The 12012-nt window shown below is 54.3% G+C and overlaps 1 protein-coding gene across 3 annotated transcripts; it reads left to right on the forward strand.

Annotated features, from left to right (window-relative positions):
• The first annotated feature begins 339 nt into the window (after positions 1 to 339).
• C2CD2L (C2CD2 like) lies at positions 340 to 10321 on the forward strand. 3 transcript variants are annotated; one of them, XM_019975531.2, is made up of 14 exons: positions 340 to 1099; positions 3069 to 3164; positions 3737 to 3856; positions 4020 to 4130; positions 4218 to 4334; positions 4432 to 4531; positions 4686 to 4794; positions 5699 to 5763; positions 5857 to 5984; positions 6073 to 6247; positions 7175 to 7276; positions 7421 to 7557; positions 7645 to 7930; positions 9228 to 10321. In XM_019975531.2, exons 1-14 carry the CDS (start codon positions 746 to 748, stop codon positions 9437 to 9439), a joined length of 2112 nt encoding a protein of 703 aa, XP_019831090.2. In that variant the 5' UTR covers positions 340 to 745; the 3' UTR covers positions 9440 to 10321. The 3 variants fall into 3 exon arrangements, with proteins under 3 accessions (XP_019831090.2, XP_019831087.2, XP_019831088.2); XM_019975528.2 differs by having other exon boundaries at positions 341 to 1099; positions 4432 to 4543; XM_019975529.2 differs by having other exon boundaries at positions 341 to 1099; positions 4432 to 4543; positions 7424 to 7557.
• Positions 10322 to 12012: the final 1691 nt, after the last annotated feature.

Genomic DNA, 12012 nt, shown 5'->3' on the forward strand with positions numbered 1-12012 from the left:
TTTGGGGATAAGGGGTTGATGCTATCCACAGGGAGTACCTCCTTTTTAACCACACAGGCGTCCAAACTATGGAAAGCTAAGGAGCGTAGGGGAAAGCAGAGGCGGCATCTCTGTGAGTGCAGTTACTCTTGCTTACTCTTACCTTGAGCTCAGGGGAGCAGGAGTACCCCCGATTCCAGAATAGGGCGGGGTAGTTAAAGATCCCGCCTATTTCCCACCCAGGAACCTCCTCCCGGTTCCGCTCTTCCTCCCACCGTCTTACAGAGCTGGAGTTCCCGGCTCCCTAAGCCCCTCCCCCGCGGGTGCGGCTCCTTTAAGGCAGGGTGGGGGCGGGGGGGCCGGCCGTGTTGTCAGTGTCAGCTCTGCGCACGCAGCCCTCCGGGAGCCGGTGCCGGCCCGTGAGCCACAGCGTCTCCGCAGACGAGTCTCCGCCCGGGTCCGGCGGGGCCCCCGCCGTGGGAGGAGTCGGGCGCTGGCCGGCGACTAACCCGGGTCGCACTGGCGGATCAACCGAGGAGGGCCCCGGACTACGGAGAGAGGGACCCCGGCGTCGCGACTCCCCAGGAACCTCCTCTCCTCGATCTGTGGCACCCCCTAGTCCCGGGCACCCAGCCCCGGAGAGCCCCCAATCCCGCGCGCCCAGCCCCGGGGGAGCCCGCCCCCGCCCCGCGGCCCGCCCGGGCCATGCTCCCCCGGGGCAGCGGCTGAGCCTGAGCTGGAACCGGGACCGGAGCCCGCGCGGAGCATGGATCCGGGTTGGGGGCAGCGGGACGTGGGCTGGGCAGCCCTGCTGATCCTCTTCGCCGCCTCACTGCTCACGGTGTTGGGCTGGCTGCTGCAGTATGCCCGGGGCTTGTGGCTGGCGCGGGCCCGCGGGGGCCGGGGCCAGGGACCCGCCTTCGCTGCCGAGCCCGCCGTCTCCCTGCGGGAGCTGGGCGTGTGGCGCTCGCTGCTGAGGCTAAGGGCGACTCGGGCCGGCGCACCCGAGGAGCCAGGCGTCCGGGGCCTTCTGGCATCTCTCTTCGCCTTCAAGTCTTTCCGGGAGAACTGGCAGCGGGCTTGGGTGCGAGCGCTGAACGAGCAGGCCTGCAGGGATGGGGTGAGTAGGACAGGACCTAGATGGTCCCCCCCACTCTGCCTTTTTTTTTTTAAGAGGAAGGACTGCTCAGGCCAGGAGGACCGTATGGGGGTGGGGATCAACTGAGGAACCCCGTGGCATCTCCTCCCCTCTGGGGTCAGAGAGAAGGGTGCAGGTGTGCCTGGGCGTTGTGGAAATCCAGCTATATCCCAATTTTCTATTCCTGTGGTCTAGGTACTCTCTGGCTCCAAACCGGTGCACAACTTGCTGTTCTCATAGCAACACTAATCCCTGTGCCCCAGGGCACTTCCGCCTAGCCTGGGTGCTGGTTGTGTGTGTGTGGGGGGGCAGTGGGGGGAGAGCAGGGCTGGCAGGAGTAGAAAAGAGGTGCACCTGTGAAAGAATCTGCTTGGTCCTCTTGCCACCACACCCAGTCAGCACTTCATGCCCCAGATCCCTGGTGTGACCAGGCAGGTCCCCGAGAAGCCTGAATCCCACCCACCCCCCATCCCTCAGTAATTTCATTGCTCCAGTCTAACACATCCTTCTTCATGCTCCCTGCCATGTCTGTGTGGAAGGAAAGGTGTTCAGGTGGAAAGGAGACTGACAATTCATGGCCCTCCCAGCACATAAGCCTAGAGCAGTCCCTTGAGGGTCAGTCACAAACCAGCCCAGCCTACTTCCTCCCATTGCACCACCAGCAGCTGGCCTCCTAGGAAGTGGGGCAGGAAGCACGGTCATAAGACTGAGGTGGGAGTGGGAAGTGAGACCTCCTTGTCTTGGGATCCCCACTCATCTTGGCCTTCACAGCCTATGAACCGCCTCGCTCAGAGGGTTCTCCATTTCCAGCCACCACTAGTTGGAGGGCTTCACTCAACTAGCTGCCCAGATGCCTGGAAACAGTAGACACACAAGAAATTGCTCTTCCTCCTTCACTCAGCTGACCAGAAAGCCAGATGGCATCTGTCAGTCTGCACCATGAACTCAGTCTTCCACCCAGCTCTCCCTGTACCTTGTTCCTCTGTCAGGACTGACTCCCCAAGACGACTGACTCCCCAAGACAGCTGACTCAGCTGGACATTAGCCTCCCTTGGAGGGGGTGGGGAGATTGGGGTTCTAACCATCCATCTTCCTTGGCCTGACCTTTGGACAAGACTGCTACAGTAGCAGAGAAGTTGGCTTTCCCCGGTTTGCCAGGGAAATGAGCCCTGTGGATTTGTTTCTGTCTGTGCCCAGTCTGTGCCCCCTCCTCAGTTCTTCCCATTCTGCTCCCTGGATGGGGCTGCAGCAGTTTGCTTCAACTGCCGTGGAAGAATTAGGAAGCTCTTACAACACCTAAGCTAAGCAGCTTTCTGCTCCCTAATGCCACCTTGCTCTCTGCCTTGAGGAATTAGCCAGGTCCCTGGCCGCTGAGCCTTCTGAGCTTGCTTTTCTTCCCAGTTCCTCTGGTAAAGTTCCCCAAGGCCATGCTGAGCTAACCTTCATCTCCAAGAATATGGGTAGAGTCATACTCCTGTGCCTCCACATCCCATTTAGCTGGAAGAAGGCTTAGTTCTTATCTTGAATAAGTGGCTCTACCGCTTTCACCCTTGGCTCAGCCGTGTCTCTCCCTGCCCAGCTGGGATATATAGGTGGCACCAACACCTTTATTATTATTTTTTTCTATGCACATCTTTCTTCAAGGGTAGGGAAGAAGGTAGGGGGAGGAGGAAGGCTCCTGGCATTCAAGGAGGAATCTAGGGTCTTCAGCTCAAGGTGATCTGGTCTCTGAGGTGGTCTAGCTCCAGGTCTGCCTCACACCTGCAGACCCCTGAAAAGGTGGGATTCAAAAGAAACACTTCCTGTCCTAAAGCTCTGAGCCAAGGAGGGGCCAGAAGGCAGCCTGCAGCTGAGGCCTCTGCAGTGCCAGGGCCTAGCCAGCAACTGAGTAGGTCAGCCCTGCGGGGGCAGCTCCAGAGACCTGACCCTATGCCCACATTACTCCCCCCAGAGCTCCATCCAAATCGCCTTTGAGGAGGTGCCCCAACTCCCACCCAAAGCCAGCATCAGTCATGTGACCTGCATAGGCCAATCAGAGCGCACCATGGTAAGGGTCTGATGGGTTCTGCCTTCTTTAGGACTGGGGTGGGGGCTGATCCTGAGTTCCCTTTACTCTGAGGGTTCTAACCTGAAGTCTGTGAATGCCTTAGGAATCCCAGAATTGGCTTCAGGAGGTTGGAGAATCCCATTGAAGTTACAGGCAAAATGTAGTACTTGTGTGCATATCTGCATTTTTCTGGAGGAGTCTGAATTTTATCATTCTTTTATGGATTTATGACCACTCCAAGGGCTTCCCTGGTGGCTCAGTGATAAAGAATATGCCTGTAATGCAGGAGACTCAGGTTTGATCCCTGGGTTGGGAAGATCCCCTTGGAGAAAGAAATGGCAACCCATTCTAGTATTCTTGCCTGGGAAATGCTATGGACAGAGGGGCCTTGCAGGTTACAGTCCTTGGGGTCACTAAAGAGTCGCAAAAGAGTTGGACCCCCCAAAAGGTGATTCCCGAGGGAAACTGGAGAGGGGTCTGCTGACCCACTCTCAGGCAGGACAGGGCAGGGCCGAGGTGAGCATCTTCCTCTATGCCTGACCCTCCTTGCCTCTGTGCCTTGGCTGTCTCAGGTGCTGCACTGCCAGCTCTCTGCTGAGGAGGTGATGTTCCCAGTCTCTGTGACCCAGCAGTCCCCCGCTGCCGTCTCCATGGAGACCTACCACGTCACTCTGACACTGCCACCAACACAGGTGGAGGGGGTGTGGGAAATGGAGTTGGGCAGGGGGTGGGAGGTTCAGCTGCCTCTGCCTTTTCTGTTTGGTTCCTCTCTAAGATGGAATTTGGGAAGAGAGGGTCCTAGGGGGTTGGAGGAGTCAGGCAAGTCAACCCAGTCCCTTTGTCCCTTGTACACAGTTGGAAGTCAACCTGGAGGAAATCCTTGGCGAAGGCCTGCTTGTATCCTGGGCCTTCACTGATCGCCCAGATCTCAGCCTGACGGTGCTTCCCAAGCTGCAGGCCAGGGAGGTAAGGGGGAAGGGCTGGAGAGAAGAGACAGAACAGGGAGAGGGAGGCAGAGCTGAGGGCCTCACCTCCTTGTTCCCCTCCCCGCAGAGAGGTGAGGAGCAAGTAGAGCTCTCTACTATTGAGGAGCTGATTGAGGATGCCATAGTCAGCACCCAGCCAGCTATGATGGTCAACCTCAGGGCTTGCTCTGCCCCTGGGGGCCTGGTGAGTAGGCACTCAAAGCAAATAGTTTGCGTGCATGTTGTCTTCAGGGTACTGTGTTGGGATTCTTACAGCTCTTTTTACCTCCTCCTGCTCTTAGGTTCCCAGTGAGAAGCCACCCATGGCACCCCAGGCCCAGCCATCCATCCCCAGACCTATCCGGTTATTCCTAAGGCAGCTTCGAGCATCTCATCTGGGAGGTGAGCTGGAAGGTGAGAGCCAGAAGCTTCTGGTGGGCTACCAAGGCTGTGGCTGCAGGCATTCCTGGCCCCTCTGCCCAGGGTATGACCTCTCTACTACTCAATGGCCTCTCAACTTGGATATGAGCATTTTTATGTTTCTGGTTCCTCACAGGCACTGGGGAAGTGTGCTGTGTAGCTGAGCTTGACAACCCCATGCAACAGAAGTGGACCAAGCCCACGAGGGCTGGGCCTGAGGTGGAGTGGAGCGAAGACTTGACATTGTAAGGAGTGACTCCCCAGCCCCCACCCCTGCTTCCACGGATGGACTGAGATCAAGTCCTTCCAGCAGAGCCCTGACATGAATCAGCTGTTTTCAGCTCTTAATTTTTGCTGTGAGCCTCTATTGTATGCCAGGCCCTGGCGTAGTCCCAAGGGCTACAGACATGACCAAGATGCACCTACCTCAACCCTGAGTTGATCACCAGCTCAAAGCAGAGACAGATGTACGTCAAGGAGATGGTATAAGTGCTCCAGTCCAGGTTTATAAAAAGTGCCATGGGCGTGCTTAGGTTAGGGAGCTTAATTCCACAAAAATAAAGATAAGAGTAGGCTTCATGGAGGAAGTGGCATTTAAACCACACCTTTGAACAAAAGTAGGATTTCAACAGAGTGTGAGAGACCAAGGGTTCATGGCAGACGGAACAACTTGAGTAAAAGAAAAAGAGGGTGATTCAACATAGAGACTGGAAAGGCAGGAACCGGGAATATCTGAATGCCCAGCTGAGGAGCATGGTCCCTGCTCAGCCCCATCCCATTTTCTAAGGAAGAGTCTGTATTTGGAAACATATTGGAGCACTTGTTCCATCTTATTTACATCCATCTCTCTCTGCCTCTGGGCTTCCCAGGTGGCTCAGTGGTAAAGAATCTGCCTGCCAATGCAGGAGATGCAGGTTTGATCCCTAGGTTTCGAAGCTCCCTGGAGGAGGGAATGGCAACTCACTGGTTTTCTTGCCTGGGAAATCCCATGGACAGACGAGCCTGGAGGGCTTTACTCCATGGGGTCGCAAAGAGTCAAACACAACTGAGCATACATGCACGCACTCTGCCTCTGGCCTGAGATCAATTCAAGGGTAGATTCAGTTTGCTAATCTTCCCCCTCCCTGCCCCACCTCTCGTTGGCCACAGGGATCTGGGCCCCCAGAGCCGGGAGCTGACCCTCAAAGTGCTGAGGAGTAGCAGCTGTGGAGACAGTGAGTATGGGGCAGGAAGGAGCACCTCTGGGTGGGTGCTGAGTGGGGCTGCCTGGTCATGGACCCAACTCACAGTGCCACCCCTTTCCCCAGCTGAACTCTTGGGCCAGGCCACACTGTCTGTGGCCTCCCCTTCCAGACCACTGTCCCGAAGACAGGTGTGCCCACTCACCCCTGGGCCCGGGAAAGCCCTGGGGCAGGCAGCCACCATGGCAATAGAGGTGAGAAGCTGCCCCCGGTGGGGAGATGGGAAGACCCAGCGAAGGCCAGTCCTGAGGCCCTGCCTCTTTCCTCTTTCCCCCTTGGCAGCTTCAATATGAGGAGGGTTCCCCCCAGAACCTGGGCACTTCCACCCCCTCGACTCCACGCCCCAGCATCACACCTACCAAGAAGATTGAGCTGGACCGGACCATCATGCCAGATGGCACCATTGTCACCACAGTCACCACCGTCCAGTCCCGGCCCCGGGTAGATGGCAAATTAGGTAAAGAGGAGGAGCCTGGGAGTCCAGCTCTAGCCAGGGGCCCTGGACTGCAGATCCGTGGCAGGACAGGGAGGGGGCAAAGAAAGCCCTAATTCCAACTCCTCCTGTTTTCTGACCACATCTTCCATATCGCCTATGCCTCTCTCAAACTTTCCCTTGAAAGTAAACGTTAAGTTGCTCACTCGTGTCTGACTCTTTGCCACCCCATGGACTGTAGCCTACCAGGCTCCTCAGTCCATGGAATTTTCCAGGCAAGAATACTGGAGTGGGTTGCCATTTCCTTCTCCAGGGGATCTTCCTGACCCAAGGATAGAACCCGGGTCTCCCGCATTGCAGGCAGATGCTTTACCATCTGAGCCACCAGGGAAGCCCTAAACTTTCCTGTACATCTGTCCATTTCCCTAACTAGCCCTCTCCCCTTTAAGTCTGGACCTACCAGCCCCCATGACAGTACTCATACTTCCACCTCCCCAAGTTCCCCTCTGTCTTTTCACACGTTTGTCTTCTTCCCTTTTCCCAGCCCCAGCTGCCTAATTGCCCCTCCCTCACCCCTCAACCTCTAGCACCCATGGGACCCTCCAACAAACCCAGTGACCTCAGTGGCAATCCTCCTACTCCAGGGCCTCTCCATGACATTTCTCCCAGCTCTACAGGTCCCATGGCATTTCCCCTACTTCCACTGGACCCCTATGCCATCTCTGCACACTCTCAGTATTTTCATGCCCTTGGTGGGGCCCCTGCCTCTTTCCCACACTCCTATTGGTTCCTGTGGTATCTTTTTGTCCCCATGGCATCTTCTTAGTCACCCCTGTGATTAATCATGCCTTAGTCATGAGTCAGCCAAAGTCTGCCTCTCAATAAAGACAGTAGCGGGTGGGGGCCACTCTAAAGCACCTCCCAGCTCACTGACCCTCCCCCACCCACCAGACTCCCCCTCCCGCTCCCCGTCCAAGGTGGAGGTGACCGAGAAGACGACGACAGTGCTGAGTGAGAGTGGTGGCCCCAGCAGCACATCCCACAGCAGCAGCCGTGAGTAGGGAATTGGGAAGTGTGAGTGGTGGTTGACACCGGAGTCCCGGAGTCAAAAACCACTTTGGGTGAGGCACAGGAGTTCAAGTCCAAGAAGGAGCTAGGGAGGAGTCAGGTTGCCCGTCTTCTGTATCCATCATCCAGCAGGGGAGAGCCACCTTTCCAACGGCCTGGACCCTGTAGCAGAGACAGCCATTCGCCAGCTGACTGAACCCAGTGGGCGGGCAGCCAAGAAGACACCCACCAAGCGTAGCACACTTATCATCTCGGGTGTTTCCAAGGTAACAGGGCTCTGGGGAAAGGAGGTGGGCTCGGGAAAAAGCCCTCATGGGTCACCGTTGCCCATTAAAACTTGTCCTTCCTGCCAGGTGCCCATCGCTCAGGATGAGTTGGCACTCTCCCTGGGCTATGCGGCATCCTTGGACGCCTCAATACAGGATGATGCAGGGCCCAGTGGAGGTCCCTCCTCACCTCCCTCAGACCCCCCAGCCATGTCCCCAGGACCCGTAGATGCCCTCTCCAGTCCCACGAGTGTCCAGGAAGCAGATGAGACAACACGTTCGGACATTTCTGAGAGGCCCTCCGTGGATGATGTTGAGTCGGAAACAGGGTCTACTGGTGCCCTGGAAACCCGCAGTCTCAAAGATCACAAAGGTGGGGTGATATTGGCAGCCCCTCCTTTTTAAAAAAATGTACTTATTTATTGTGGGGTTATGCTGGGTCTTTGTTGCTGCGCGCATGCTTTCTCTAGTTTCAGAGAGTGGAGGCTACTCTTTGTTGCAGTGTGTGGCCTTCTCATTGCGCTGGCTTCTCTTATTGTGGAGCACAGGCTCTAGGCGTGCAGGCTTCAGTAGCTGCGGCTCCCAGGTGCTAGAGCTCCAGCTCAGTGGTTGTGGTCCACAGGCTTAGCTGCTCCAAGGCATGTGGAATCTTCCTTGACCAGGGATCAAACTCATGTCCCTTGCATTGGCAGGCGAACTCTTAACTATTGTGCTACCGTTGTCCCACGCCTACCCCTCTTTGATGCCCAGTTTCATCACCTGGGTCCCACTGGACACTTAGGGACATGGGAGCCTCGGGCCAGTCTCCTCGTTCCTCCTCCAAGGGATCATCAGAGTTCCCAGCCTGTTTCAGCCACGCCAGAGTAGAGACTGGGGACTTGCTGCCTTGGGTCTTGGCTTGGATCTAACAGGCGTGGGTAATAAGAAGAGACTCAAAAGTATTTCCCTTTTTTAAAAAACCTCTGTTTTTCTCTCTTCCCGGATCTAAGAGCATATTTTCCTTCCCTTATTCTTTTCTTCTCCCTTTCCTTTCATTCTGAACTCTCTCCGCTATAAGAAATCCTTCCCTAGGCCAACCCTAGGAGTGTCCCTGTAACAGTGACATAGTCGGTACATACCTGTGGTATTTCTAATTTATAAGGTTGTAGGACTTGCCCCAAATATCCTCCTCCCTCTGCCAGCACGTCTTTAACTATTTTAACTATTTATGACTTATGTCTTTAACTATTTATGATTTAAGCCTGCATCACTTCTTGGGATATTAAGGGTCCTAAGTCCAAAGCCTGCTGTGTAAGCACCTTTCTCATTATATTGGTCTTGAATTTACCCCTTTAAAGTGTTCCAGACACACCGCTCTTTGCTCACATCCTGGAATCTAGTCAACAATCAAGGTCAACCCACTTTGTCGCTTTGTGATTTTATAGGCTTTTAGGAACACCTCTGTTCAGCCTTTTTCTTTCTTTAGTAAAGAGGCCCAACTGTCAGTCTGTCCTCACAGAGTAGCCAGCCCTGGGACATTCCTCCTCAGGAGTGCACATAGAATCCCATGAGCGCCGCCATGTTTTTCGCAGGAAGGGCATGTCTTTTCTGTTCCATGCCTTGGACCCCTTCATGCTCTTCCATGCTCTGCTCCCCACCTCGCCCCTCAGCCTCCCCTCTCCCCCCAACAGTGAGCTTCCTGCGCAGCGGCACGAAGCTCATCTTCCGCCGGAGGCCACGTCAGAAGGAAGCTGGTCTGAGCCAATCACACGATGACCTCTCCAACACGGCGACCACACCCAGCGTCCGAAAGAAGGCTGGCAGCTTTTCTCGGCGTCTTATCAAGCGCTTTTCCTTCAAATCTAAACCCAAGGCCAATGGCAACCCCAGCCCTCAGCTCTGAGGGCCCTGTTCACCCTCTGAGCTAGGAGAGAGCCGGAGTCCTCTCAGCCCTTTCCCCACATTCCCTTCCATTCCCCTCCCTGGATTCCCAACAGCCTGGGCCAGGGAAGCCCCGCGAGTTCCAGGAAGGCCTGTCAACCCTGGGCTGTGGGGCCAGCTGGAAGGGTACTTGCAACGGGAAGCGTGTGAGAAGTGGACACCCGTTGCCAAGGACGTAGAAGAGGGAATGGGTGGCTGGGAGAAAGAGGAGGCTCTGTCCTGACACCTGTGGGCATTCCTCAGACCCGTTTGCCTGCTGTTGACACCCACCCCCTCAGAGGAGTCCCAGGGTGCTCAGCAACTCAGATGATCCTTTCTCCCTTATTTATTCTCTTTTCTATTTATATGTGTGGTCCCAGCCCCTCAGTGAACAGTGGATAGAGGGCATCTCTCCCAGGTGATCCTTCTCTCCTGTCCCAGGAGGGTTGGCAATTCCCTTTGGGATGGGGCTCCCACACTTCCCTCAGGTCCCCACCCCGACCAGCACCAGTGTCTGCCTCTGAGGACATTGGCAGCTCATAGAATGCCGGGCCGGTGCCCGGGATGGGGGGCAGGTACTCCCCACTCCCTGCCTCCCCTTCTGCTCCTCATCCCTCCCTCCCCCTTTATTACCGTTTTTTGTACTTGATGCCTTCTCTGTGAGCAGTGGCTCTGTTGGAAGGAGGGAGCCAGGAGCCTGCTGGGAAGCCTTCCCCAGAGAGATGGCTTTAGGAGTTTTATTTACAGACTGTGTGATGATGGAGCAAGAGCAGGGTTGCCCCTCTGTATAGTGGGAGATGATGATGTCCATTGCTGTGTGATGGCTTGGAATTTAATTTATTAAAGTCAAACTGGAGTTTATAAACTGAATAAATGGTCATCCTATGAAAGGCAAATGGGTAGTGAGGCTGTGGTGTCGAGTGGGAGGATCAGAGACAGGGACCCATGTCGGGTAGGTGACACGTACATTGGGTCTGTGAAGTTCTTGCACAGAGGGAGGGACATGTGAGAGAGAATGGGAGCACAGTGTCTTTGAAAGGTCAAGTTGTAGTGGTAATTTTAGTCAGGAAGAAAAAAAGCTTCAGCTAGTACAGGCATCTTCATTCCCCTTCCTTGAACAGGCTGCTCCTCCTAGAATATAGGAGAGTCTGGAGTAGAGGCTCTGGATCTAGCCTGGATCTGAGTCCCAGTTCCACACATAATTATCTGCATGACCTTGGGCAAATTATGTCACCTCAGAGTGCCTCAGTTCTCTCATCTGTAGAGTGGGGACTATGATTAATAGTAGCTATCGTTTGGTGTGGGTGAGAAGTAAATGAGTAAAGTGCTTAGAACTCAGCTGGCATACAGTCAGCACTGAATAAGGGTGAGCTGTTGCCTCCGAAGAGACAGATTGGAAGGGGGAAGTCTCGTAAGGGTTTCATCACAATAAAAAGTCTTTCACTCCTAAATGAGGGCAAGTTTCAGGCGATTACGACACTAGTAAATTCAAGGATCCTGGTTCCTGTTCTCCCAGACCTTACTCAGGACTTGAAGCAAATAAGCTGCTGCAGGGTGTCAGACAGAGCACTGAACCAGGGACAGAAAACCTGGGTGTACCACAGACCCTGCAAGTGACCTTGAGAAGTCCACTTCTCCTTTCTGGACCTCAACTTCCTCATCTCTAAAATGAAGAGTGGCCGAGATAATCTTCCAGGTCACTCTAGCCTTAACATTCTGACTAACCTATATCACAGAGGCTTTAAGGGTACCTGCCTTTGGGGAGTCAGCTTGGAGTTGTTAATACTCCCCCATGTTTCTGTCCATACTAGCCAGAGAATATGGAACATTTTGAAAGGGTGGCAGAATATGGATATTTGGTTCATTTACAGAGTGAAAGTGAAAGTTGCTCAGTCGTGTCCAGCTCTTTGTGACCCCGTGGACTATACTATACTTTATTTTCTTGGGCTCTAACATAACTGAAGGTAGTGCCCGCAACCATGAAATCAAAAGACACTTGCTCCTTGGAAGAAAAGTTGTGACCAACCTAGAAAGCATATTAAAAAGCAGAGGCATTACTTTGCCGACAAAGGTCCATCTAGTCAAAGCTATGGATTTTCCAGGAGTCATGTATGGATGTGAGAGTTGGACTATAAAGAAAGCTGAGCATGGAAGAATTGATGCTTTTGAACTGTGGTGTTGGAGAAGACTCTTGAGAGTCCCTTGGACTGCAAGGAGATCCAGCCAGTCCATCCTGAAGGAAATCAGTCCTGAATATTCATTGGAAGGACTGATGCTGAAACTGGAACTCCAATACTTTGGCCACTGACTCATTGGAAAAGAACTGACTCATTGGAAAAGACCCTGATGCTGGGAAAGATTGAAGGCAGGAGGAGAGGGGATAACAGAGGATGAGATGGTTGAATGGCATCACCAACTCGATGGACATGAGTTTGAATAAGCTCCGGGAGTTGGTGATGGACAGGGAAGCCTGGCATGGTGCAGTCCATGGGGTTGCAAAGAGTTGGATATGACTGAGCGACTGAACTGACTGACTGGACTATACAGTCTGTGGAA

Source organism: Bos indicus, chromosome 15, assembly GCF_029378745.1.
Source record: "Bos indicus isolate NIAB-ARS_2022 breed Sahiwal x Tharparkar chromosome 15, NIAB-ARS_B.indTharparkar_mat_pri_1.0, whole genome shotgun sequence".
NCBI classification, from domain to species: Eukaryota; Metazoa; Chordata; class Mammalia; order Artiodactyla; family Bovidae; genus Bos; species Bos indicus.